At 43.0% G+C, this 26866-nt stretch overlaps 2 protein-coding genes across 4 annotated transcripts in view; one reads left to right on the top strand and one right to left on the bottom strand.

The window, feature by feature from the left end:
• Positions 1-165: 165 nt before the first annotated feature.
• On the top strand, positions 166-8935 carry MPC2 (mitochondrial pyruvate carrier 2). Its single transcript, XM_062003142.1, has 5 exons — positions 166-531; positions 5306-5346; positions 7146-7230; positions 7386-7497; positions 8688-8935. Exons 1-5 carry the CDS (start codon positions 426-428, stop codon positions 8743-8745), a joined length of 402 nt encoding a protein of 133 aa, XP_061859126.1. The 5' UTR covers positions 166-425; the 3' UTR covers positions 8746-8935.
• MPZL1 (myelin protein zero like 1) overlaps positions 3349-26866 on the bottom strand; it is a 40330-nt gene continuing 16812 nt past the window's right edge. For 2 of the 3 annotated variants that reach the window (XM_062003128.1, XM_010197967.2), the window contains 3 exons: positions 25199-25331; positions 21778-21883; positions 5470-15866 (listed from right to left, as the gene is read on the bottom strand). In XM_062003128.1, coding sequence (XP_061859112.1) covers positions 15765-15866; positions 21778-21883; positions 25199-25331 — 341 coding nt within the window. In that variant the 3' untranslated portion in view covers positions 5470-15764. Of the gene's footprint in view, positions 4372-5469; positions 15867-21777; positions 21884-25198; positions 25332-26866 lie in introns of those variants that run through there. The other variant, XR_009819323.1, reaches the window with a different exon arrangement.

The raw sequence follows: 26866 nt of genomic DNA, 5'->3' as shown, positions 1-26866 counted from the left end.
GCCGTAAGACAGCCATCTTGGTTTTGGGCCTACAGTCACTGATCAGGGCTTCCCTGGCCGGCCATCTTGAATGGGAGAGTGAAGCACGCTAGCGCCCATCTCTGAGCCGGGCACTGGTGGCCTTCCCCAAGGCGGCCGGGAGCGCTCCTCGGAGCGCGCTGGCGCCAGCGGTCGTCACGAGGCGTGGTGAGGCCACTGTAACCAATAGCTGTGGGGGAGTCGCTTCGCCCCGCCCCGCCTCTTGCAGAGGCCGCCAATTAGCGCGCGGGGCGCGGCGCTCCTCCCCCCGGCACGGGGTGACAGGTGGGCCGGGCTCGCTGGGGGCGGTGGAAGGACGGCGGGTCGCGGAGGGACGCAGCCGCCGGTAACTGCTCGCCTGCCGACCCGCTCCCCCGCGGCCCCTGCGCCCTCATCGCCCTCCCGACATGGCGGCCGCCGTCTCGGGGCTCCGCGCCTCCTACCACCGCCTGCTCGACCGCATCGAGCTCATGCTGCCGCCGAGGTTCCGGCCTTTTTACAACCATCCGGCAGGTAACGGGGCGTCCCAACGGCTGCCGGGCCGCGCCACCTCCGTGCCAGAGGCCGCGGGCTGAGGGGTCACCTTGGCCTCCGGGTTGGGTGCGCGGACGATGAGCGACAGCTCCGTCCGGGGGCTGCCGCGGGTCCCTCCGGGCGGCGGGGGATCGTCCTGCCGCTGGGGAGGCGGGACCGGGGTCGCAGTTACTCTGTTACTGCGCGTGTGACACGACGGAAAGTGCCGCAGAGCGGGCTCCTGCGACTCAAAGGAAAACCTTTAGTGGGGGGAAAAAAACCATAAAAGCCAGCCGCGACGCTTACTGCCGTCTGCTGCCACGCGCAGTGTACTTGAGCGTCATTGTCACGTTACTCCGTGGTTCGGATCCCGGGAGCGACTGGGCTACCTGATCCTAATCTGGGGCATGTGCTGATTTCCAAAGGGGCCTGAACGCTTCAGCAGTCGCTTCTGCTAAAGGGACTCGCTGAAATAACGGGGGAGCGCTGCAAGGGTTTCTGATCTTGAAGTGTGCCCGGGTCTAGGTCAAACTGCTGTTTGCTTTGTTTTCTTTCTGCCGAATCCCCCTGCGATCCTACTGAGAACAGCTCCTGTACATTCTCCATAGACCCACTCTCGTGGCTGAGCGGCTCCCGTGGTAAAGGAAGGGCTAGAATTTCCCTGAAACGAGCTACCCTTACCTGACCTAAAGCTTACCTTTACTTGAGCAAACATGTTTTTTTGCGTTATTAGGGAGAAACCTCTTGTAAAATGATCTGCTTCGGTGTCATTCAGGTGATGTTTGTCATGTAAACAAATTGCATAGGGTAGTTAAAAAAAGAGCTCGATAAAATCCTAAAATTCCATAGGCTGCAGTTCCTGCTGCTTTGTGTGATATGCATCCTTGACTCTTCACCTACCTAGAATATCCACTGAAAATGGACTTTAGTTTTTAGTTAGTTGCTCCATCCTCCTATAATGGGCTTTTCTTGAAATGAAAATTGTTGGTTTAAAGAAATGGCAATTAAAGAGTGAAAACTGTAGTTATCAAAGCACCTGATTTGTACTGAATTCACTAGACTAATATATATTTAAACATTAATGCAACTTTTTTAATATACAATGGAAGTGCTGGACATATTGACTCTTTAAAGGTGCCTCAGAGTGCCACATTGTGTTCGCTTCCAATTGCTTTTACTGGATACAGGGCATGGTGAGCACTGGAACATGAACGTTCATTCTTCACCCAAACTGTCGTACTGATTGAAAATGGCTTTGGAGGTTGTCTTGTGGTGCATTTCACTTCACAGAATTGCCCGGGGGCCACTTTTGTTCATCACCATAATGCTGAAATTAATTTGAAAAAAACCCCCACCAAATTTCAGGGATTCTGTGTGTGTATACATACAGATATATGTATCTGTCACAATCTGTACCAATGGCATAAGTGAGAAAAGCCACAAAGCAAGCAGATGTTGAAACTGAACCTCTGGCACTTCTGTTTCAGCTTTGAATGTCTTGAAGTTGGGTCTGTGAGAAAGTTATGCAAGAGATGTCACTGTGATTGCAAAAACAGGTTAAAAATGAAAGGCTTGCATTTTATCTCTGATGCTATATCTACGTTTCTAGCCTAATTTAGGAATTTAACTGTCATTATTATGAAATTGCAAATCACTTGTGAGAAAGGAAGAACAGTGCTTACTTTTTTTTTCTGATACAAAGAAAGTTTCAAGTAAAACAATTGATGCTTGGTCTGAAAAGCTTTTTCTTTGGCCCATGTTGCACAGAGTGAGGTTGCTGGAGGGCAGCAAAGGGCCTGGAGTACAGCATGCCAGCTCCCCAGGCTGCCACAGAGCAGGGAACATGGCTCTTGGCAACCCCAGGGCAGTGTGGGCTGAGCTTCAGCTCCCACTTCTTTGGCCTCTTTGGTTCATTTTGCCTGATTAAACTAAACTCTGCAGGACAAAGACTTCTTACATTTTGTAGAACTCATAAATTCTATAAACTGGTAACACACAGGATATCAGAATTAGCTTATGGTATATCCCTGCTCTGATGTGCTGTTGTTAATGCTTGAAAAATTCCAGGTGTCAGGATCTGGGAAGAGTTTGCCCTGACTGGGTGCTTACTGGAGGGCCTCCAGGAGATGTGTTCTGCTTAAGGTGCTCAATAGTCTTCCCTTATAGCAAGCGTGGCTTGGTACCTTACTTGTCTTCAATTATCTCTTACTTCTGTAGTCAGTATTTTGATTATCTACTATTAATAATAATTGTCAGTCTTCCTGAAAACTTTACTAGCTATTTATAAATTATTAGATTGACTTTCCCTACTCACCCCACATTCACTAGTACTCCAAATTTGTGGTTTAGAAGCAAATAGATGATAGAAATTTAAGCTACTTCTGTGGGACTTCTGTAAGACTCATTGTAAAGACTTATATTGGGATGCATCAAGAAGAGGTTCTCCTCCCCCTCTACTTTGCCCTGGTGAGGCCTCATCTGGAGTACTGTGTCCAGTTCCGGGCTCCCCAGCTCAAGAAGGACAGAGAACTGGAGAGAGTCCAGCACAGAGCCACCAAGGTGATCAGGGAACTGGAGCATCTTTCTTACAAAGAAGGGCTGCGGGAACTGGGGCTGTTTAGTCTTGAGGAAACTGAGGGGAGATCTCATTAATATTTACAAATATCTAAGGGCTGGATGTCAGGAGGCTGGAGCGTCACTTTTTTCTATTGTACAAGATTTCTGTTTTTTCTATTGTACCTGATCTAGGTGGACCTGCTTTGGCAGAGGAGGTGGACTAGATGGTCTCTAAAGGTTCCTTCAAACCCTACCATTCTATGATATTTGCAGCCTGATACCGACATGCTAAGTAGCTGCCTAAGAGAACAGAAACTGAAGTTCCTGTCTTTAAAGGATGAATATTGAGCTGCATTTATTAAAAAACACTAGACAGTTTTAGTGGCTGCACAACCCCAAGCATCCCCCAAAAAATTAAATCCTATGTAGGTACAATCATCAAGTTATCCAAATAAAACATAGTGTGCCACTAGTTATGATCAGCAGTTTGAAACTTGATCACTATCACAAGCAGTGTGGGTCTAAGAAGGCTTTACGCAAGCTGCCAAGATAGTTTTTGTTGCTTTCGGTGCTGCAGTTGCCCTGGCCTTTTGTAGAATCACAGTTGGCTTTCAGGTGATGGAGCAACATGTGTTTGTAACAGTTAGCCTTATTCCCCAAATTATGAGTTGCTTCACAGGTGCTTGTCATAGAAATCTAAGTTTTTCCCAAGTCATAGTCTTATACAAGAAGGTGCTTAAAACAGGGTGTGTAGTTACTTGCAAGGCCTTTTTAAAGCTGAATTGTTAGTGAAAAATTAACTCACATAAAAAGCGAGCAACCAAAGTCCTACTGTTTATTATTTATATTTAGAAGCTTAACTCATAATATGTAACATATTACAGTGAAAACTTAGCTTCATCTTGCACGTTATCAGAATGCTGGGCAGTGGCCTAGCAAGACCTATATGTTTTGCTCTATGTGTTTTGATGAAATTGGAACCAGCGTCCTGACTGTCTCCCAGTGCAGATCATGGTCTCTCTTTTAAGACTTGGAGCGGTGGTCCGAGATGAATGATTTCTGGCACGGCTGACAGCCTGCATATTGTAGGTGTGGTATTACAGTACTTTAAGCAACCAGTTGCCATTTTAGCACTGCTCTAAGATACATGTATTTATGAGAGAGATGTTTTGCCCCCAGATCTCATTCCATTGACTTTTCTTCCTCCCTACTGTAGATTTTGTCCTCTTCCTCCTGTAATCCTCCTTTGCCTATTGGTAGAATATTGTCTGGGAAGAATTGTTTCTGCAAGAAAGATGTGGTTATTCAGAGGTGCAGATTAGAGGTGAATGAGGACACTACTTGCTACTTAGGTTTGTGATTTGTACTCTCACTTTAAGCACCTAATGCTGCTGTGCAGCAAGTCTTCTGTAGCATTAATAGGTGATCTGGGAAGAGAAGGAGGTACTTGTTACAGTGCCAGTAATAAAATGTTTTGAGGTTTTTCTTTACAAGACTGAGTTTACAAAAGATTTCAAATATTAATTCTGTTAGTCCAGCTGTAGAGCAGCTTTTAATTGTTATATAGAAACTGTCTTCACTGTTCCCAGGCCTTATCATAGAATCACAGAGTGGTAGAGGTTGGAAGGGACTTTTAGAGATCATCTAGTCCAACCCCCCTGCAGAAGCAGGTTCACCTAGATCAGGTCACATAGGAACATGTCCAGGCAGATTTTGAAAACCTCCAAGGAAGGAGACTCCACACCCTCCCTGGGCAGCCTGTGCCAGGACTCCCTCACCCTCACAGTAAAATAGTTTGTTCTTATGTTTAAATGGAACTTTTTGTGTTCCAGCTTCTTCCCATTACCCCTTGTCCTGTCACCGGATACAACAACAAAAAAAAAGGGATTCCCCAACCTCCTGACATCAACTCTTAACTGAACTCTTTTCATAATAAATGCACTTTGTCTGCTCTCATGTCCTCATTTGCTTAAAAATGGAAATAAAAAAGTCTTACTCTTTTTCTCCACTCAGAAGTGAATGGACTGATTACACAACTGAAGGTTGATGCACTGAGTTGATGAATTATGAGTATTAGGTGATAGAGCTTGTATTGTGTAGAAACTGTACTAATACATGCAATTATTTAAAAAAAACCCCAAAATTTCCTGTGAGTATTAAACCAGGTACATCTCACTGAGTAATGTAACTTGGTTTTTTTCTCCCTCTCCTCTCTCAGGTCCCAAAACAGTGTTTTTCTGGGCACCTATTATGAAATGGGTAAGTACAAGATGCCAGCTGCTGTCTGGATGTCAGTCAGAGGGCAATCTGCAGCAAGCCATTGAACAAGCAATAGTTTCCCAGCAGATATCTGAGCCTACAGGAAGATTTAATGCAGAGGCTTTAATTTTTCATATACAGCAGGGGGTGAAACAAAATTAGCTTTAATAACATGTAGCATAATATACAGGGAATACAGCAGGGAAAAATGTTGTGTGGAAAAAATGTAGTCTTCACTGAAAGTTTCACAACAGCTTTCTCTTGTGAAACACCGTTGCTCAAAGTAGGCATCAGCTAGCATCATTCAAAACACATATTTCTTCTGAGATTAAGGAACTTGAAGAGTGTCTTATGGAAGCCAATTGCTAAGCCTCACAGTCTGAAGGCAGGTTAAAGCGTGTCAGAGTGCAAGGTGATCTTGATAAAACAAAAGAAAAAAGGCAACTGCCATTTTGTCTGGCAGTAGCACTCCACTTCATGCAGTTCTGCCTCCCACTTGGTTCCACCCCTTGGCTATGTTTGTACACAGGTGAATATTTGCCTTTTCAGTCACAGTACTCTGACAAGTTGTTGTAGTGGTACAGATAAAATAAATGACCTCTAAAATCATAAAGCACTTTGATCCCCTTGTTGGATAAATGCAAAGATAGAACCTGCTCTTCTTATTGCCAGCTGGTCTTTGTCATTGTGGACCCCAACTTTTTATAGGCCATAGGCCACGTATTATGCTCTAGGGTGTAGCCTGGTTTATTTGTCAGTCTAAGCTGGAGCTGCAGTTAAAAAAGTTAACTTTCCCCTTTCTCAGAGGCTTTTGAGCCTGAACATACAGATGCTCTTCTGAGCAGGCTGGTGTTGACTGCTGCTGTATCAAAAAAGCTTACACATGGGTGGTTTTGCTTTTGTGAAGACTTCTCTAAGCTCACGCTGCAGTTCTTCACTGAGAAATTTAAATTACTTTCCCCCTACGTGGCAAATGCATGTTTACTGCAGTTACCCAAATGTGCTGAAAGTCTGTACCTCCATGGCACTGCTGCGGCAATATTGATCCTGTATGTGGGACAGCACACAGAAGTCTTTACCTTTGAAAACCGGTGTCTTGATTGGAGTCAAAGGAGCCCTTAGTGTCAGTCAGTGAATTAAAAGCGTTAGGACTCTCATTTGTGGGGTCTGAGGTTTGGGGATTTTTTGTGAACTACTGTAACACCAACATGAAATTGTATTTCCAGCAGAGGGCAATAACACAACACAACAAATCAAATAGTGTGTTTGCCAGTGACCTTGTCAACGTAGATCAGCCAAGCTATTTCTCACTTCACATGAAGTTTTCTACTTTTACTGAAATTATATTAAGAAAGCAGCAGCTTTACCTCCTCAGATGAAGCTGAGCGAGGACTATGTCACACCTACATGTTTACCAGCAGTGTCTTCATCTGAGCTTTAGGAAGAACAGCCTTATCTAAATATGCTTCTACTTGTTACATGAAAACCATTTTTTTTTCAGCTGCTTTCTTAAACAGCTGTGTTTAAAATAGCCTTGTTTTTGTATTACCACAAAATTCCCGTTGCCTGGGATTTTATTGCAAGCCCCAACAACAGTGCTCTTATTCTTACCACAGGGGACTAGAGATGGATGGCATCTCTGAGAGTCTCCTTACTCCACTCATAGAGTACATCCCATCTCCTGCATAATGCATGTAGAATAAGCACTGAGCTGTGAAGCAACTTCCCCTTGTAAAGCATTTGATCTGTGACAGGAGGTTCTCCTCCTGGGCTGGTGCTCACTGAATTTCTCTTTACAGGGTTTGGTGTGTGCTGGAATGGCTGATATGACAAGACCAGCAGAAAAGCTCAGCACAGCACAGTCTGCCGTACTAATGGCCACGGGTAAAGCCAAAGTTACTCCATGCTTTTATACAACACCCTAAAACTGTATAGACTTCTTTCTGAATCCTCCTTCAGTACTAATCCGCTTAGGGGGAACGTCTGAGTGTTTCACTTTAAAGACTTAACATCTTTAAACTTTCCCTTTAATTCAACAGGCCTTATTTGGTCGAGGTACTCTCTAGTTATTATTCCCAAAAACTGGAGTCTGTTTGCTGTGAACTTCTTTGTTGGCTGTGCTGGTGGCTCTCAACTCTTCAGAATATGGAGGTATGTATTAAAAAGTACTATATCTAAGCATTCACAACACCTCGTCTTAACCAGGAATTTGTACATTCTGACTGCCTCAATGTCAGTGCAACAGGCAAGAGGAATGGAACAACTGATGAAACATTGCACAACTTTTTTTTGCTACATTGTTTGTTTTTCAGATGAGGGGCAGTGAAGCTTTAATTATTTTCAGCATAGCTAGAGCACATTTTGAGGAATGCTGTAGTATTTAGGTCTAATGAATTCTTTAAAAGCAGCAGGTTTGACAAACAGCCTGGATTGTTTCCTCCTCCCCCTCTGTCCTGGTGAGGCCTCATCTGAGTCCTGTGTCCAGTTCTGGGCTGTCCAGTTCTGGGCTGCTGAGCTCAAGAGGGACAGAGAACTTCTGGAGAGAGTCCAGCGCAGGGCCACCAAGGTGATCAGGGGACTGGAACATCTTTCATACACGGAAAGGCTGCGGGAACTGGGGCAGTTTAGTCTGGAGGAGACTGAGGGGGGAACCTCATTAATACTTAAAAGTATTTAAAAGGTGTATGTCAAGAGGATGAGGTTACACTTTTTTCTGTAGTATCCAGTGATAGGACTAGGGGTAATGGACAAAAGTTGGAACAGAACAAAAAGTTCCATTTAAACATAAGGAAAAACTTTGCTGTGAGGCTGAAGGAGCCCTGGCACAGGCTGCCCAGGGAGAGTGTGGAGTCTGGAGGTTTTCACAACCCATCTGGATGTGCTCCTGTGTGACCTGATCTAGGTGGACCTGCTTGAGCAGGGAAGCTGGATTAGGTGATCTCTATAGGTCCCTTCCAACCCTACCATTCTGTGTTTCTGTGATTCAAAAGCTTTGCACTTCTGTCAGCTTTTAGTGTTGAATCATGTCAGTTCCAGCTGGATCAAGGGTTCTGAAGCATAGCAGGCGTTTTTTTGTTGCTTATTTTTACTATTATATCTTGAGGGAAAATTTGTAATTCTGTGGCTTCAGTACTGGCCAGGAAGTAAGGCAAACTAAGCAACAAATTTGTAACTTCTTACAGGAACTAAACTATCCTATCCTGAGTTTCCACCCCCAAGTCCATTGTAATTTTAAACATCCTCTGCTGAACAGACTGTTAGGAAGACACTATTATCTTAACTAGTGTTCTATTCTTAGTCTGTGCTCTTTTTTCTTTAATTTTCTTTCTTTTCCCCTATAGGTATCAGCAGGAGCTAAAAGCAAAACAACAAGAACAGCTGCAGCAAAGGGATGCCTAACCCAACAGGTCAAATCCAACAACGCACAAAGCCTTCCCCATGGGACCTAGCTTCACTAATTTTAATGTTTTTCCTCTGAGAAAATGAAAGAGGAAATCCAAATGTCTAGAGAGCAAGCCTTTTCTAAGTGCAAATAACAAAGTTTCTCCATACATTTAAATAAAGTGCAACCTTTTAAATTGAAGTAAAATTATGTGTCTTATATTGTTGCTTTAAAAGACACTGATTGTGGATTATGCCTGGAATGAGTTGCTGGGCCCTATCTTACCTGGCTCCACTGAACAGGGCCAGGAGTGACAGAATGCTAGTGACAGTCAGCCAAAGCCTCAGACTGAACTAATTTGTCAGGTCACAGTCAGACTTGGGTCAAGTTTTTCTGTGCTTTCAGTAACCAAGTTGCACTTGCATTTCATTCTCTAATGCTGTTCCCTGATAGTGTAAGGATATTCCTTCCAGCTTCAGGAATGTGTATCTCGATTTGTTTGCCAGCCACCACTGTCTTTAACAAGAGGAGAGCAAACTAGTATGTGCCACTGGTTTAGCTTGTCATCCTTTACAATCTAGATGGAGACATTGAGTGCACTGAAGTACCTGGTTGATGGGAATGTGAAAATTAAACAGCCAAACCTTCTGTTACTCACTTTCCCCTTACTTAAGTACATAGGGATTTCATCTGAAGGTGTGCACTCAGGGAACATGTACATGTACATGTCAGTTTTCTAAAGCTCTGGAGGCAGTGGTGTGCACCCATCTGTGGTATGTTTGTGAATAAACACTGAAGCCTTCCCAGAAGCCAACATCTCTGCCTACTTCCTCTCCTGTAAAGATGAAAAATGTACCACTGTGAATTAGCTTCTGAGCCAAAGCTTTACACTGCAAAAAAGCCCATCTGCTACTGAGAAGTACAAGGCAATTGTGCTCAGAGCATAGTATCAATGACTTTCCCTGGCAACTTGTCTCAGACCTCTTCCACCAAGGGCAGGAGCCAGTACCATGGCTCAGTAATTTATATCCAGGAGAAAAAGATAACTGTGAGACTAGAGTAGCTTCTTTGGGATTCAGCTTTCAGGAAAATGAAGGCCTTGAAATACTAGAGTTTTGCAAAGCCCTATTATTAAGTCTCTCTCCATCCCGACTTTCCCCCAATCCTATTCCTCCTGTCACTCCAGCATGGCAAGAGTGGAGAGGAAACTGTTTAGTAGTTACAAGAGCTACAGGATCTTCTTGTGGCACTGATGTCCCTTCCTTTCTCACCCTGGGTATGTTACCCCGTGCAAAGCATTTGTGTAGGATACTTTACATTCTTACAAGACACACACCCGAGAGCTCTGCTTTTTCAGAGGCTGTCCTGCCATGAAGCTATTTCTCTCCCATGGGTTTTCTGCTATAGTTTCACTTGTATTTCTTAGTTCTCCTGGCTGAAATGGTAATACAGGGTATCAGTTCAAAGGATAAACTCTCCAGCTGTCTTGTTTGCTGAGCTGACAAAGACTGCAGGGACTGTTGAATACTGCCAGAAAGAGAGATGGTGTTTTCCAGTTCCCGTTCTTTCCCAGTCCCTTACCAGACAAGACTCGTCCAGCAACCAGTAATGGGTGAGGGAGAGAAAAGTGTATTAAAATATTCACAAGATTACAACAGAAATCATGAAAGTCCATTCAAGAAAAAATATCCAAGATAACTGTTTCCAGATGAGTTTGTAAAAGCAAAAGCACTAACAGTTGGTACATTGGCTCTTCATGTAATCGGGCCATGCAATGCGTATCTAGCTCTCTCACACAGATTATTTACCTGTCTTACAGGTGTTTCTTCTCCGGCATACCTCCAAGACAGAGGTTTACAAATAAAAAGTACACAGTCTACGTTTCCAATTACATTTACCACATAAAAACAGTTGGCATTGCAGGGAGATGGAAAAGATGGCACTGCACGCTGATCTCCACAGGCATTGAACTTACATTTTAGAGTGCAAAAAGGCCTTTAAATTAAAGGGCTTATTAGCTTTCAGGCAGTGAAGAGAAGGGAAAGAGAAGCCTCAAGAAGAGTGTAATTGCTGAGCATAGTTAATATGGTTTCATACTCTCCCACATAATAGTTACCCAAATACTAGCACTGCAGGGATGTGGCCACAGCCCAGAAGTCTTACCCACCTTCTGAGCTCCGATGGTTTTAAAGAGAAAATATTTCCATCACCTATTACACAATAAAAACATTTTGTATTTGAGATCCTAGATAGATACAATAATAATATAAAATTCCAAGACAAGATTTCAATACAGAGTCAAGGTGTTTGGGTTATAAATCAAACAGCCCACACTTGACCTCAATGAACCCACTCCAAGGCAATGCAGCTTCTAAGTTGCATATACACATTTACTGCAGTTACAAGACAGATGGTCACCTAAACAGTTCTCACGGGTTTAGAAAAGTTAAAAACCTAATGCTGTCCCTTGAAGTCACAAACTGAAATGTCACTAGAGCTTTGAGAGAAAACAAAAGGCTATGGGGCTCTGGTTATAAATGACACGTCAATCAGTTAGCTACAGGGAGGTATCAGCCACTCTGTAACGGCTCTTAATGCCACGGCAACTGTCTCCCTCACAGAACAACTGCTGAGGTCAAAAGGGGCAATGGAGATTTGATGTACTGAGTACAGCTACCAATTTGCTTGGATTGATACTTGATAATTGTAATCTCCTCAAAATTCATTTCTAGTAATTGAAAAAAGGGAAAAATATATCTGCTGTAATTGAAATGCCAAAACTTTTCCACTTAGCAGTCCTGTCAAAACCAGGGATGATGCCATTCATACCCCTGGCTCCAGGGGATGCCAACTGGTTTAGCTGCCGCAGCCCAGGCTGGCACTCCACCACCACACTCCTACAACAGGTGTAAGGTCATCTTACCCATAAAAGACCTTATTTTTCCCCCCAGATGAGAAATGGATTACAGATTTATCCGTTTTGTTTGCATGATGAATAAAACAGAAGTAATTGCAAGACTTTTACATCACAAAGCCCTTCCCCAGCCCCACTATCCAAAAACAATGATCCATGTAACAGTTTTAATCCTTTGCTACTGCCTCAGCAGAGACTGCCTGTCCATTGGCTTTGCTGCACCAAGCCTGCCACGCTGCACTTCTTTTTTAAATAGATAGTCTTAAAAAGCACTAGCAGCAGTACTACAACAGGACAACACATTTAGTGTCCCTCAAGGTCCAAGCTATTCCTTTCCACACACAAAGAACAGCATCAGAAAATTAAGAGCAGTAGAGCAAACTTCTGGCCACAGTAACATCAGGATATGATGACCTTGTCTGACTTTAATCTTTGCTTGCAACCCATCAAGGAAGTAGAAGTCCTCTGTCTCCTGAGAGTTTACTAAGTAAACCAACTTACCATCAGTCCCTTTCATCAATCAGCATAGGTTACTGTGTGATTAAACAAGCTGAGATAAGCTGAGGGACAGAAAATTCACAAGTATTATCTCAGATTGCCTCAAGTTCTTTTGACTTGAGCCTGAATAAGTTATTTAATATAATAGCTGCATTGTTCATGTTTCCATGACCAAAACAAAAAAAAAAGAAAAGAAAAAAGATCTTTCAACAGCCTTCACACTGAAGAGGGTTTCAGATTGATTTCTGCCATTCCTGGGGGAAGGGACTTTTGTTTCTTTCTATAAAGACATTCAACATGTTCTTTAAAAACACTTCCAAGTTCACTCTGCCTTCCCGAAGAGGATCCAATCAGCCTTGAGCAATGAGCCTCTCCTCAGTATAACCAACATGAATATACCGTTGCTAAACAAAAGCAAGGGAAGGAGATGTTTGCTCAAGTTAGTTGCCACCAACCAGATCAGCATGTTTCCTAACGTTAGCACCAAACAGACCGGCATGTTTCCTAAGTTAGCACCAGATCAGCATGTTTCTTAAAAGTCAGCACCAGATCAGGATTGTGCTTAGATTCTCCAGTATATTCCAGCAGGAAAATAAACAAACATTAGTAGCAGACTTCAGAGCCAAGGACAGCCCTGTCTTCTCATAGCAGCAAGTTTTTGATCGCTACATTCATCACATTCTCCCTCTTATTCTAAAATGTCTGGGGAAAAAGATGGTGATGCACAAGGGTAAACACAGGCAGATCAAAATCAAGTTTCTCCATCAACCATGTCAAAAGTGTTTATCTCTTACTAAGTGTAAAACAAATGTTGGGAAGTAACAGACTGGTAAGACAAGGAAAGGAAAGCAGCAGCAGTAGGATTCATCCCAATCTTAATGATGCACCTAACAGAGGCAGATGTTGTCGGGAAACCCATGAAGTCTGATCCCAATGAAAGAACATAATGTTGGCACATCCAACTTTGTTAGGAAAAAAAACACTGTACACAAGAGAGTTATTAAAGTTGGGCCATCGTAATTACCTAATGTGGTTCCAAAAAGGGTCTGCCACAGGCCTAAAACCATTTTTCATTTACTTGACATTACAGTCGAACGTAGGCTTAAGTTTGCAAGTATCAGGCTAAGTGTTGCAAGCTCACTGGAGGATAGGATGAGAATTCAACCCAAGTTTTCAACTGACAGATTGAAAAAGACACCTGAAAAACATAATTTCAGTAGAGACAAATTTGCAGATAATACAAGAGCAGGAGGAGTTGCTGACATCGTGCTGCCATTCAGAGGGATCAGGATAAGCTGGAGAACTGGGCTAAGAATTCCATGAAGCTCAAGGAGAAGCGTAAAGTCCTGCACCTTGGGAGGAACAACCCCATTCACTAGTACATGCTTGGGGCTGCCTGGCTGGAAAACAACTTTGCAGAAAAGGCCCCGTGGAGGTCCTGGTAGATGCCAGGATGAGCATGAGCTAGCAGTATGCCCCTCCTGCAAAGAAGGCAGATGGTATCCCAGGCTGTGTTAGGCACTTATTGCCAGCAGGTCAAGGGAGGTGATCCTTTCCCTTTATTCAGCACTGGTGAGACCACCCTGGTGACCCGTGTCCAGTTCTGGGCTCTCCAGTACAAGAGAGATACAGACCTACTGAAGCAAGTCGACTTCAGGGTCACAAAGATGATAAAAGAACTGGGGCATCTTTCACGTGAGAAAAGGCTGAGAGAGCCGAGACCATTAGGCACAAATAAAAGAAGGCCTGGGGAGGGATCCTATCATCGTGTATAAAATATTCAATTGGAGGGAATGAAGAGCACTACTCTTCTCAGTAGTGCTCACTGGCAGGACAAGAGGCAATGGACAGAAATTTTTAAGGAGAAAATTCCACCTGAACACAAGGAAGCACTTTTTTCTTCCTCTTTGATCACTCTAAGTGGAACAGGTTACCCAGAGATGTTGCAGAGTTTTAATCTGTGGAGATACTCAAAACCCAACTGGCCATGGTGCTGGGTGACCTCCTGTTGTAGGCGTCCGGAAGATCTCGGGTTGTAACGCAAGAGGTGGAGGGTACAGAAGAGGTGGGCACGGGGTGGAGTGAAAGGAGGTGCTTGTGTTAGCAGATAAAAGCACATGGTGTAAACAATTAGTTGGAATAAAACATCATCCATACTGTGTATGTAATGTTCTTGTCCCCTCAGTGGGGGTGGGCTGAGTGATGTTGCCAGTAGTGGCAACAACCTCCTGTAGCTGACCCTGCCTGAAGAAGAAGGGCTTGGACTAGATCATCTCCAGAGGTCCATTCCAACCTCAAGCACTCCGTGACTCATTCCATGAAATACCCTCAACTAGGAAACAGGTAAGAATCGGAGAGGAGGGCTTAGAGTATACCAAACTGAAAATTATTTGCTGCTACAAAAAAAAGCCAACACCACATAGAAACATGGACTCATAGAATGGTAGGGGTTGGAAGGGACCTTTAGAGATCATCTAGTCCAACTCCCCTGCAGAAGCAGGTACACCTAGATCGGGTCGCATAGGTCCATATCCTCTGTGCAAATATAGGTTACACAAAAAGACACACATCAAAAGAAACCAAAGAGTGAACCCTAGGAAGTGAAGTGGAGACATCCTTCAGAGTTCATTTAGCCGCCACTACAGGCTTTTATGAAAGGATGAAGCATCTCTAAGGAAGTGATAGTGTTATAATGGAACCATGGGAGAGAGGTGAGGGAATACTACAACTTCCATATCCCTTGGAGCCCTTTTTCACACTTATATGAAATGACAGAGCTTGGAGGAGGAAGCATTTCACTGAAAGATTCAACAGAGTCGGAGCTGCAGCTACAGCTCCTGCAGCTACAGCTTCCCATCCTGTTAACTAACTAGCTCTTAAGTTTCCACAGGTAAACTACCATTTTGCAAAATTCCTTAGATCAACACTATCCCTGTACTTTAAAGGACTAAGCTTGAATAGATGGACTCAGTATAGAAGTAAATAGTCCTGTGATCTGTGTTACACAGGTCACATAGACCTAAGCACTTCCTTCACTTATACTGCAAAGACATAAATTTCTTATAGCTAGGAGTCACAACTTGGCTCACAAGACCAAGTGAGAGCATCCAGTTCATGTGAGAAGGCAGCTTGTACTGAGGGTCTGACCAAGGAAAGATAAAATACCCTGTATACATAAAGAAGTCTGTGAATATAGAGCAGATATTTTCTTTGTACCCACCTCAACAAAAGAAATTAAGCCCTATAAGCAAAAAAAAAGAATCTCCAGGTCAATCTAGAATCTTCAGGCATCTTCCAGTTTCTCCACTAATAATCAAGATAAAAATATTTTAAAATTGTGATGCGAGTTTTCACTTTCTCTCTCGTCACACAAGATACAAAAAAGAATATTGGCGATTTATAAGCAAAATTCTTACCGCATTTCAACATGCAACATTGGTCTCACTTCTGTACGATTAAATAGACTATTTACACACAATACATATAATATCTTTCCTTCTGTATGCACGTGCATTGGTCCTAGCCTGGGCGTCAAAGGCCACATGTGAGTTCTCTGGGTCAAATCTTGTTCCAGCGATTCCAGTCTGAATGTGTGTTTTCCTTTGGATAGCTTAGGATTTCATCTCAGTTCTTCCGAATATCAGCATAGACCACAGACTCTGACTTGTTAATCTTGTCGCTGTGGTGTCCTCCGGAGTGATCTAACTGCGCGTAAATGACTGGGCCCTGGGAACAGAACGAAAAACCACAGTCAGTATTAGTCAGAATAGGCCACATTGCCTTTTATTTCTGCGGGGGTGGCAGCAAGACCAAAGCTAAAGCAAGACCACAGAGCTTTTATGACTGTTAACAGCACTTTGAAGCAGATGGAATGAACCTTCACCTACAAGTGAGCTCTAGTCTGCCACCTTTGTCCCACCGGGAGCATGCCAAACAGCACCACTTCCTCCCTTTAACACTGTTACGGCTGCCCGCGTCTCACAAAAGGCAAAATCTAGAATCCTCAGTTCTGAAAAGCAGCAATTTTTACATGCTATGGAGCAAAGATACATGGCTTAGGCAGATGCATGCCAGATTTAATATTGTCAGGAGGCGCTGTACTACGGATTTACCAGTAGACAGCAGAGTATACTTCCCATACTGCCACTCAAGGCCTGTAAATTCCAGCACAGCTGTTCCACTGGGATAACGAGGGAGAGAACAAACCTGCAGTCACCCTTATGACACCAGTCACTGCCCAAGCAAGTGATGGGAACAAGACTTACACAGCAGTGTGACAAAATTTTGAAATGGTGTAGTAATGCAAAATTCTTACCTGGCTCTCGAGCCAACCCAAGTAGTGAGCGCTCTCACAGACACACCAGGCAAGCACGGCCACACGCCTTCATTATATTTACTGGGGTGCAGCGGAGGACATTACAGTAGCACCTTTCAGCGGAGCATGCGAATATGCCAGCGTTCTCCTAAAACACCACGTCCTCCAAAACACAGCCCACAGGAAAGCAAACTGCAGCTATTTGAGATGGGCTGAAGACTGCAACCTATAGGTACCAATAAGACAAGTGGTCTTGTGGGTCTGACCTACAGCTCCCATTCTGCATGCCCTAATCAACATAAGCACAGAGCAGAAGGTTGTGACTACGTACCAGGTGGCCTCAGCAGAGAGACTACACACTCACAACCTGTGCAGGAGGGAAAGGCCCTGTCCTATTTGGGGGTAGGTGGTGGAAATTACAAAGAGAGATATTTTAGTTTGGTTGCAGCTTTTTTTAGCAGTTTTTGCTTTAAAATCATGTCATTCATTTCACTCCAGTTTTGTTTCCCTTATGTCCCAGGAAGACGTAGCCTTCACAGGTGCCTTCTCCCCAGTACTTTTTGTACCCTGACGAATTAGAAAACACCACTATGGGACTGACTCAGAAACACATCCATCTTCCAAAGCAATTAGAAGCCAGAGATTAAGACAGACCTTCTGTACAGAAAATTAAGTTCTTGAAGGACCATAGGTGCACTTCTGCACAGCTGTTTTATCCCTAAAACAATGGCAAAGCACACACCTGATAAATACCTTGTTCTCTTTCATAAGTTGTTTAAATCTAAATTTTCTTCCTTCTGAGTTTCCCAGGTTATAAAGTAGAGGAAGGAGAAGGACAGGAAGATCAAAACTTGTAAGTACATATAAAATGTTGAGTATAAATAGATGAGAAAACGCTCAGAAAAATAAGACACTGATGTCTTAGGAAATTTTGGATTTCAAGTCTCATTAGAGACATGGGTTTTTTCTCTTTTTCCACCACAGGCTCTCATGTTGATTTGGTCTCCAACATTGTATCGGGATTATATTACTAGTTCCAATTAGAGTGAAGCGTCTATAGAAACTTCAAGGAAAAGTCACCCTAAGTTTTACTGATAAGCAATTTTGAAAGCCTCATCTGTCTGAGGCCATAGGTCAACAGTGTAATAAATTCAGCTTGAGAGCACTTCACAGAAGATTTTAAAAAAATCTACAACTGCTTAAAGTATTCACTATGATGCTTCAAATTTTGTTCAAGTAATTCTGATGGGTCAATTTTCTATAACAGGAGTTTACTCAGGATCAGCTCTCATTATTCTCATTTTAAGCCAGGTTTAATATAGTTATTCTGCTGCAACCAGCATGCTGAGTGGTGGTAGAGAGAGTGACTGGAGCATTCACTTTATGCAAACCAAGCTACCGCTGTCTCAATGTGTTCACTATCATCTAATTAAGTGACAGATTAGCTAACACAGAGAAAAGGACAACCAAGGATTTATTATAATGTTCCATCTGTTTGATTTGCTGTCAACTCATTTCCTAGATGATTATAATCAGCACTAGTGACATTTTTCTCCCTGCATTTGATACCTTCAGTGATCTGAATCTTTGTGAAGACTTTTTTGAAGCTTTTATTTGCAGAATTCAGAATTTTCAGAATTCAGAACTTTTACCTAATCCCAAATAAGATCATCCTGACTCTTCAGAACCAGAAGACAGACCAGCACTGCCACATAAAACCCAGCAATTCCATAAGACATGTGATTTTTCCATTCAGAACTGAATGGAAAAGAGTAGCAGGTGTATTGATACCTTGCCAAATGTTTGTCAGCAAAGTTATGAATTGCAAGTCATGGCAAAGAAAAAGGAATTACAAAGTTAGACCATCACGGTCCAACAGTGGTCTACTGTATTTTCACTTTTCTTTAGTTCTGAAAGATGTGTAACTACCACTGATTCCAGCTCCAGGAAATGGATCTGAAATCAAGATTCCTGGCAGCCTTCCCAGGGTCCACTTCAAAGCCTGGAAAAGAGGATGAACATAGCCTGTTCAGGTATATCTTAAACCAAAAAGAGCAAAGACAGAGATCTGCACTTAAGTTAATGTAGCTTCAGTGCTCCTCACTTCTACACTGACAGACCAGCCTGCTGAGGACCTCTATACCATACTGCTCTGTACATCAGAAATGTATTTCTGTGGAAGCTATACTTGAAGATCAGTGGTCCTTCAGCCTGCCCAGAAATGAATACTCAGCTTCTTGCAAAGCACAAATGAGAGCCACCTTGGAGTTAGTATATCTTGGGACAACACACATCTGCCTTCTAGTTTGCCTGCTGCAACTCAGACTACTAGCTAAATAAAGACATCCATGTGGGAAACGCATATAGTTCTTGCTTTCACTGGAAATGCTTTTCTCACTCATCGAAATAACAGTCAAGATAGAATGCAAGTCACTACAGAATGATGGATTGTAGAAGAAATACCACAGATAAATTCGACAGGACAGACATACCTGCTGAGAAGGAAGACACAGTGAAAACGAGTGGAGTTGATTCAACCACATGAATGTTCACAAATCAGATACGCATACTTTCAACCCTCTGAGACATGAGAAAGCAAGATCCACACCTGATAAACTTGCACCCAAATCAGAAAAAAGTGCAGCCTCAATTGCACTTTCATCTGAGAAGTGATGGAAACAAATACTTCTTAAACTGATACATAAATAACAAAATTAATAAACTTCATTTAATAAACTTCATTTATATGTCACTCTTTGGGAGTGAATACCTCTATTACTGGTTTTAACTTGCAGAGGCAGGGGTTGTGCATTTGTACTTGTAGTTCTTCTCCATCAGTGAAGCATGAAGCCTTCAGCCATTGCCTACATACCCTATCAAGTAAAAGGCTACAAGAAAGTCCACAGGCCTTTCCTGTCTGACCACAGCACTGACTGTGTGAACCACTGGTCTAAAATCTCCAGGCAATCCAAGATACAAAAGTGTGCCTGAATCAGCAAGCAGCCTGCAGCAGCTCCCGGGAACTGTTAGTAATTTGAATATCAGCATTTCACCTACAGAAGAGCTCAAAAGCTCAAATATTACAACTAATTTCATGAGTACCAAGAAATGTTGGATTTTACTTATACACGATTCTAGATTTCAAGTATGTTGACTTGCATGTTGATATCACCCTTTTAAAAAAAATACACAATAACAATGGCTAAAAGTTAAAAATAGGAGTGTAATCAATTGAAATTTACTTTCCTCGCTGATTTAAACCATCTGTTCAAAATCTGATCTACCCTGATTTTATTGTGGATCTTTTTAAAGAAAAGTAAATATGTTTACTTGCTGTTCTGTAAAGATGAGGCAAAGGCTTAACAGAAGGTAGAGGAACCACTTGCTGCTACAAATGTTTGACAAAAAAAGAAAATCCAGACAAAGCTCTCTTTGCCTGACAAAAGAACTCAAAAGCTAAAAAAAAATAAACTAAAGCTAAACAAAACTAAAGCCATTTGCCATATTTTTCCTTTGAGGTCAGGTGTGCTCACACTGTGGGTTTTCCTCTAGGAACTTACCTGCAGGAAGACCCCGGAGGACTCTGTCAAGGGATAAGTAGACTGCAGTGACTACAGAAAGGCAAATGCACACCGATTCTGAGTTATCTTTACAAAGTTTAGATTTACTCTGACATGTCCCTTCCAGTATATTAAGACCCAGAACACTGGGGACATGAAAGGGCAAGGACACAGCAAGTTTTCCCACCAAAACATTATGGAGAAGATAAAAGCAGTTTTGTTTTCGAGATCTAAGTGCAGAACAGCAAAACTCTTCCTCCACGTAGCTCTCAAGGCACTTGGATGTACCACTTCATATCATGGCAGTAATTAGATAAAACGTCTTGGCCTTTGACCTAGTGAAGTTGACTCCAACAGCTAATGTAACATATGTACCACACATAAGTTTGGCGGGGGGAGGGTTTGCTTTTTTGAAGGGGTGGCAGAGGGAGGTGGGAATCACCTGTCTCATTCACGCATTCTAGAAGACCCTTCCTTGAACTAGAAAATATGAGCTTAAGTAGGCCCTACAGGCAGCCTGCTGCTACTAGACCCACTTCAGTCTAAACCTGAACTATTTTTAAATCTTGTAACTTGATCATATTGCCTTTATGTTCAGAGAATAACTGTTCTCTGAAGTTGGTAGGTAGCTTTGTGGGTCTATATGCTAAAAACTCAGGAAATACTGCACCTGCCAAGCACAAGATACATTTCAAGACCAGACTGGAAGCCCAAGAAAGTAGGGACTTTAACTTTATCCAGCTCACTGTCACCACTGTGTTAGTTTTTCCTGTAGTGTTAACATATTAACACATCTCCATCATTCGGTGAGAATAAATTAAATCAGATATTAACTCTGATTTAGAAACCCATCAGCTCACAAACTACTCTACAGCCACTTGGTGAAATGTGGCTAATTAAGAAAAAGTCCATTTCAGACTTAAACTCCCTCAGGATCTGTATCTCCAGAGAAAAATTGCTGAGAAAACACACATCAAGAGGTAAGAAACAGCTTAAAATTAGGAAATCCTGTACAGTGTTAACAGGTAGTCATATATTGTGTAGAATCCCTGTTTGACTAACTTCCCATGTGATGTTAAGTCTCGATATGAGCCATCTTTTTTCTTTCAAAGGCAGCAGAACTTTGCCAGCAGCAGCAAGCATAAGACAAATCATGGCAATTTCAAACACACAAAAGTTGTGTGGCTCAGCAGAGCTCTCAGCAGCAAGAGTCATCTTCAAACCAATCATCACTGGTCAGCGTTTGCACTGTGGTGGCTAATTTCCTTGTGAAGGGAGTACATGCCCCAGAGCATGCACCTTCATGCATGAATTCTTCCCCATTACAAGTCTAGAATTGATTAGGCAGCTTTATGAGGTGATGATTATCTCACCCAGGAGATAATGTTGTCTCTACATCACACAGCTGCCCATTCCTCATCCTTGCACTTAGCTACCAATTGAGTATGTTAACGCACAAGACCAGAGCCATCTTTTTCATACATTAGTACAAAATGCGCATGAAACTCCCATCTCGACTAATATCAAGATGCTATTCCTTCAACTGCACTAAACCTTCTACAGAAGGGTGCACTATTCCCAGCTTACTGCCCATCCCTTGTTTGGAGCAGACACTTTTACTCCTCTCCCCCACCCCTGAGCCCTCATCACCTGAACAGACAGCACCTAATTCACTCGTCCCACCCTGCCTTCATCTTTTCCGTACCATCTCCCCCATGCTCTGGGATGATCCTGCTTCAGGAAGCGGCAGGAAGCAGTTTACCTGGTGTGATCTGGTGGGCACGCTGTTTACCAGACCCTCTGTGTCGGAGGGCGACTTCTGCGGAGCCTGTTTAACCGGTGACATCAAGCTCTCAGATGTACTGCAGCTGACGAGGTGGCAGAGCAGAGTTTGCACGACAATGTTCAAGAGGCACAAAAGAAAAGAAACCAAAAAAAACAAAACAAAAAAAACGAGTGATGGCAAGACAAATATGGCAGATTATGCCAAAGCAAAAATGAACACAATGGATTCTGAAACAAACACATATAATTCTCCATCTCTCCCTGGACATTTATCTATCCTCCCTCCCAGGGTCTCACTGGTAAGACATGTGAAGGAACAGCTATTAACACAGGACAGTAGCCTCTCCAAAACCTCTGTTCCCTAGATATTCCCATTCAACCCAACCTGTCTAAAACCACATGAGTATTCTTCACTGAGGCTTCAGAATCAGTTAACAATGGTAAACAGCAATTACCTTCTAACTATAAGCTAAATAGTCCCAGTCAAGTGTTATACCGGTGCCACAGTTAGAGTGAACACTTGCAAGAGCCACCAGCTCTCCATACCAGAAAGGTCCTTCCTATCAAACATCTGCATTAGTTTCCTTGCTTTTGGATAGACTACAATCCCAAAATAATTCTACCCACTCACAACAGACAGTAGTCTCTCTCTGGAACAATTAATTTCAGAGTCACAGGTGATGTGTAAGCTATGTGCCCCGATACAGCTATTTGAACATCCTAACTGGCAAATCTCGGTTTTCAAACAAGAAGGCTGTCTTGTGATGAGAATGAACACCCCTAAAAGAAGGCAGATAGTCTTTATTCACTGTTTGCTTCTTTCCATCTGCTCAAAGCAGGACTGAAAAGAAGACAAGCCTGTGACAGACAGAGAAATAAATACCACAGAGCTAAGTATATGAGCAAATGCTCTTAAACTTAACATTAGTAGCTTCTGGGCAATACAGTGATGGGTCTCCAAACGCTAGGTCTACCTCCTTGTACCCAAGCACCCGGGAAAGAAAAGTAGCCACCTGCTTGACACAGGAGTTCCCTTTGCTACCACAACCCTCTAACCACTGGGTATCCTTTTCCTCTAGTCTTTGTAGACAGTGTACAAAGCAAGTACAGAAACAAACAAACGAGGACAGTGACATTAAGCAGAACACCTCCTCACAGTGCAATCATTTTTTATCCTTTGGTAAGTCTAAGTATAGAAGACTTAGCTCCCCCAACATGCAGCAGGGAGGAAAAATAAAATACTGCCCCCAGCCATCACAGCACTTGGTTTCTACTGTCTCAGAGACAAAGCAGCCCTCCTGTTACCAAAACGATGTCAACGTAAATTGTTTGCTTTATTCACAAAACTCCTCAGAACTACACTATCTAAAAGTTGTAATTCAGGTTTAAGCAACTAATGTCCTTAGGTCATTGCAAGTTTTCAAATTCCTGAGCTGTCTGAACCAGAACAACACTTACAGGACATTTATTTTTGTTTTGACACAGAAAAGGGTCTGATTTTCCTGTGCTTTAGTCAGTGCACTGGCAAGTTCACTGTTGGAAGAGATGGAGATACATCATCTGGGATAAGCAGCAATCCCACCCCAGTCAGACATGAGACAATGAAACCCAAGCACCCAGTGAAATGCATCATCCCTTTGCCAACAGATTCCAGCACAAATTATAGTGAAGTCATGTTAATAGAGAGCTAGCTGGTTAGTCAGCAAAGGAAGAGGAAATGTCTACACATACACACAAGTATTAACAGCAACCACCAACTTGATTAGTTACCATGGTGTCTAGTGGGACTGGAAGAGAAGACCCAGCCCTGTTACATTCCCAATCTGGCGTCTATATCGGGATCTCTGAAAGGAGAGGAAGGTAAGCAGGATCCGATCCCAGCACACCAAGGCAGAAAGAAAAAAAAATAACAAAACACCAAAGTCAGAAGATGAACGGAGACCGTGGCCATGCAGGGGTTCCAGGTGCCACCCAGTGCCCCAGCCCACTTCAGTTCAAGGCAAAACGGTTATCTAAGAGCAAGTGCACCTCACCACCACCACCACATACTGGGTTAGCAGTCTGTAAGTTTGGAAGGGTTCACAGCACGCTTGGTTTCTCATCATGCAGAGCTGGCACGGTCAGTGAAAGCAGTACTTAAACCTGAGAGATTACTTTCCAAAAGAGTAGTTAAATTTACTACAAGAAATCACAGGGCATAGACTACTGCTCCAGGCTCAGAACCAGCACATTCCTTTCATCAGGAAGACACTGGAGAGCAGGTCACTTGGAAACAAGGCAAGTGGAGCACCTAACACACGCCGCTGGTGCATGACACTGTAGGCTTCTGTTCAGTTCTTAGGAGGAGGACACATGCAGAAAGGGAAAACCAGGCTTTCCACACAATTTGGAGCACACACAGCCGCCTTTGCTATATTTAACCTTACCATTGGGCAATAGCAACCTCACTTTCTCTAAGCTCTCCAACTGGGAAAAGGACAGGGCAAAGTTTAATTTAGAAATCCCCACAAGGTTATTTTGGAGTTATTTTCTTTTATCCCACAGGTAACCCAAAGAACCTGCAGGAAGCAGGAATAATTTGGGAGAACAGAATACAGGAAAGTTACAAGCTTGGGGTTTGCTTTTAAGACTCCATACATAATTTTCACTCTTTCTTAAGGAATCAAATTACTAGCTAATTAGAGAGGAGAAGGGAAGGGAAAAAAAAAATGTGCTTCCCCCACCAGCACCAAGCTCCATCACCACAGGACTCAAGTCTGCCTTTGTTAGCCCTTATTGTTTTTTCATATGCCTACCCAAAGATCCATGCTTCACTTTGGAGATATCCCCCTAGCACTAAAAACCTTGCAGGGATGGTACCAATTAACAAAAAGCCAGATAGCAAATGAGAATGGATGCAGAGTAGCCACTCCTTCCTTTCTTTCAAAGTGTGGTGATTACTGGAGTTTTGTCAAGTATACTCCAGGCTCAGGTGCCAGACACTGGTAACTGAAAAAAAGTTTTAATCTCAACACAGAACATTCTTTAAATGTGTATGTATGGAAATCTTCCTTTGGAGGTTGGGGGTGGCTTGGGGAAGTAGGGCTAGAGGGAACAGAAAGGGAACAGACGAGAGATAAGGGATTTTGGATTAAATGTCTTAGGTGGGAATCTTGTGGCTGGGAATCAACTCCAACATTTAGCAATTTTCAGGTGCAACTGATAGTCAGCACATCTTTTCAAACACAACACAAAGATAATCATTATAGGCAGATGACCGGTATTCCACACAGCCATCCCCTCTTTCTATCCATGGCTGCCAAGACTTGGCTCAAATAACTCCTACACCCTCCAAGCCCTCCCTCTAAGCCTGCTGCTGTTCCTCACATCATCCACAGGTGAGGAGAGAGATCTCTTACCCAGAGTATCGTTTTTTAGAGTTGTTCTTTCTGATGACAAGACACACGATAATAGAGATGAGCGGTGAGAGACCTGTAACCGTACCGATGACTATCCCTGCCACCATGGCAATGGGGAACGCAGGCAGGCTGTCTGGGGAGAGAAGGGAGAAAACATTCAACTCTTCTGCATTCCCTGCTTAACAGAAGTGCAAACCACAAATGCTCTTGACCATGAGTTCACTTAGAGCAGAAGGCACTAATGTAATATCCAGGAATCATAACATGCAGCCTAAGTGGTAGTGATAGCAGGCAGCCAGCAGAATAATGTATGAACAGAGCACACATCGAGAGTGTTCTTCATGTCACCGTCCTTCAGAAGAGATTATTACTATATTAAACCAAAATTCTTTACACATCAGGGAACACAAGTGACAATGAGGACACCTCTGTCTCATTTTGTATCTAAAGGGAAAAAAAAACCCAACAGTTACACTCATCTGACAATTCCCAGCGAGGTCAACAGGAAAAGGTAGGCATACTTGAAAGCAGATTTGAATGTAGCACATTGCTAACCAACTAAGAGCACTGAAGGCTGGGTGTTCTCCGGGCAGCATGCAGCAGACAGCCCACTTACTACCCATGATCGCTCTTAAGAGTGTTTATATATGATTCCGGTGCCTTGAAGTACAGCTCTACACATTTTCACAGAGTCATTTCTTCCTCTCTTAAATCGGGATTATTGTACAATACTAGAAATGCGCTTATAGGAATACAGTATTGCTTTACTCACGTTTTCCCCAATATACTTTGGGGGACAGTAGGCCAAGAAAAGCAGCCAGAAACAAAAGCCAATCAGAGAATGAGTACAAAAGACAAGATATGAATACACAAACTACCAATATAGCTTTTCACAGTAAGAAACAAAGTTCCTCCCCTTCCACCACATCGTGTTTAATGCTAGGAACATCTTAGAGCAGAGAATTTCTTACAAGATTCCATGCTACACTAGCTTCCTGCACCAAATACAAGTGAATCAGCGTAAGATCTAACAGGTAAAACATCTTATATAGAAAACCCTTCCCAGATACCTGCATTTGATGATTATCACAGAATTGTTGAGGTTGGAAGGGACATCTTTAGACTGTCTAGTCATCTAGCTCAAGCAGGGTCACCTTAGCAGTTTGCTCAATACTCTGTCCAATTTGGTTTTGACTGTCTCCAAGGTTAAGAGACTCAGGAACTTCTTTGGGCAACCTATTCTGTGGAGAAAAAATGAGGGAGCATGGACATGGATCCCGGGGTATAATGTTAGGCCCGTTGGGGCAAGGCAGCCTGGGCTCTAGTTATATGGATTTGGTGCACAATCAAGACCAGAGTCAGAGCCATGGTTAAAGCAGTTGCTGTCACATAGACAGCAGGCCGCTTTCTGTTCCCTCAAGGTCGGACTGTTTTCGGCTAAAGGTGGTAAACAACTTCAAGGAAAAACAAGATGGGAAAATGTGAGGGAGCTTGCTTATCGCAGAAACCGCAAGTAGGATGAACATAAGAATGTAATCTATTAGCTGCTGTTGCTGAGCTAGCTTTGAAGCTGCTGTGTATATAAGTTAGAGCCTGCTCTCAATAAAGTGAAGAAGATTTCTGCTATCACTCACACTGAGTAGGACTGGATTTCTTCCCACCCAGCTG

This window comes from Colius striatus, chromosome 1 (genome assembly GCF_028858725.1).
Source record: "Colius striatus isolate bColStr4 chromosome 1, bColStr4.1.hap1, whole genome shotgun sequence".
Classification (NCBI taxonomy): Eukaryota; Metazoa; Chordata; class Aves; order Coliiformes; family Coliidae; genus Colius; species Colius striatus.
This window is presented reverse-complemented; position numbering and strand designations above follow the sequence as displayed.

Bases quoted from the DNA above. Each gene is read 5' to 3' on its own strand.
- MPC2 (XM_062003142.1), top strand. From the start codon at position 426: ATGGCGGCCGCCGTCTCGGGGCTCCGCGCCTCCTACCACCGCCTGCTC. The intron at 532-5,305 runs GTAACGGGGCGT...CTCCTCTCTCAG, and splicing joins TTTTTACAACCATCCGGCAG to GTCCCAAAACAGTGTTTTTC. The intron at 7,498-8,687 runs GTATGTATTAAA...TTTCCCCTATAG, and splicing joins CAACTCTTCAGAATATGGAG to GTATCAGCAGGAGCTAAAAG.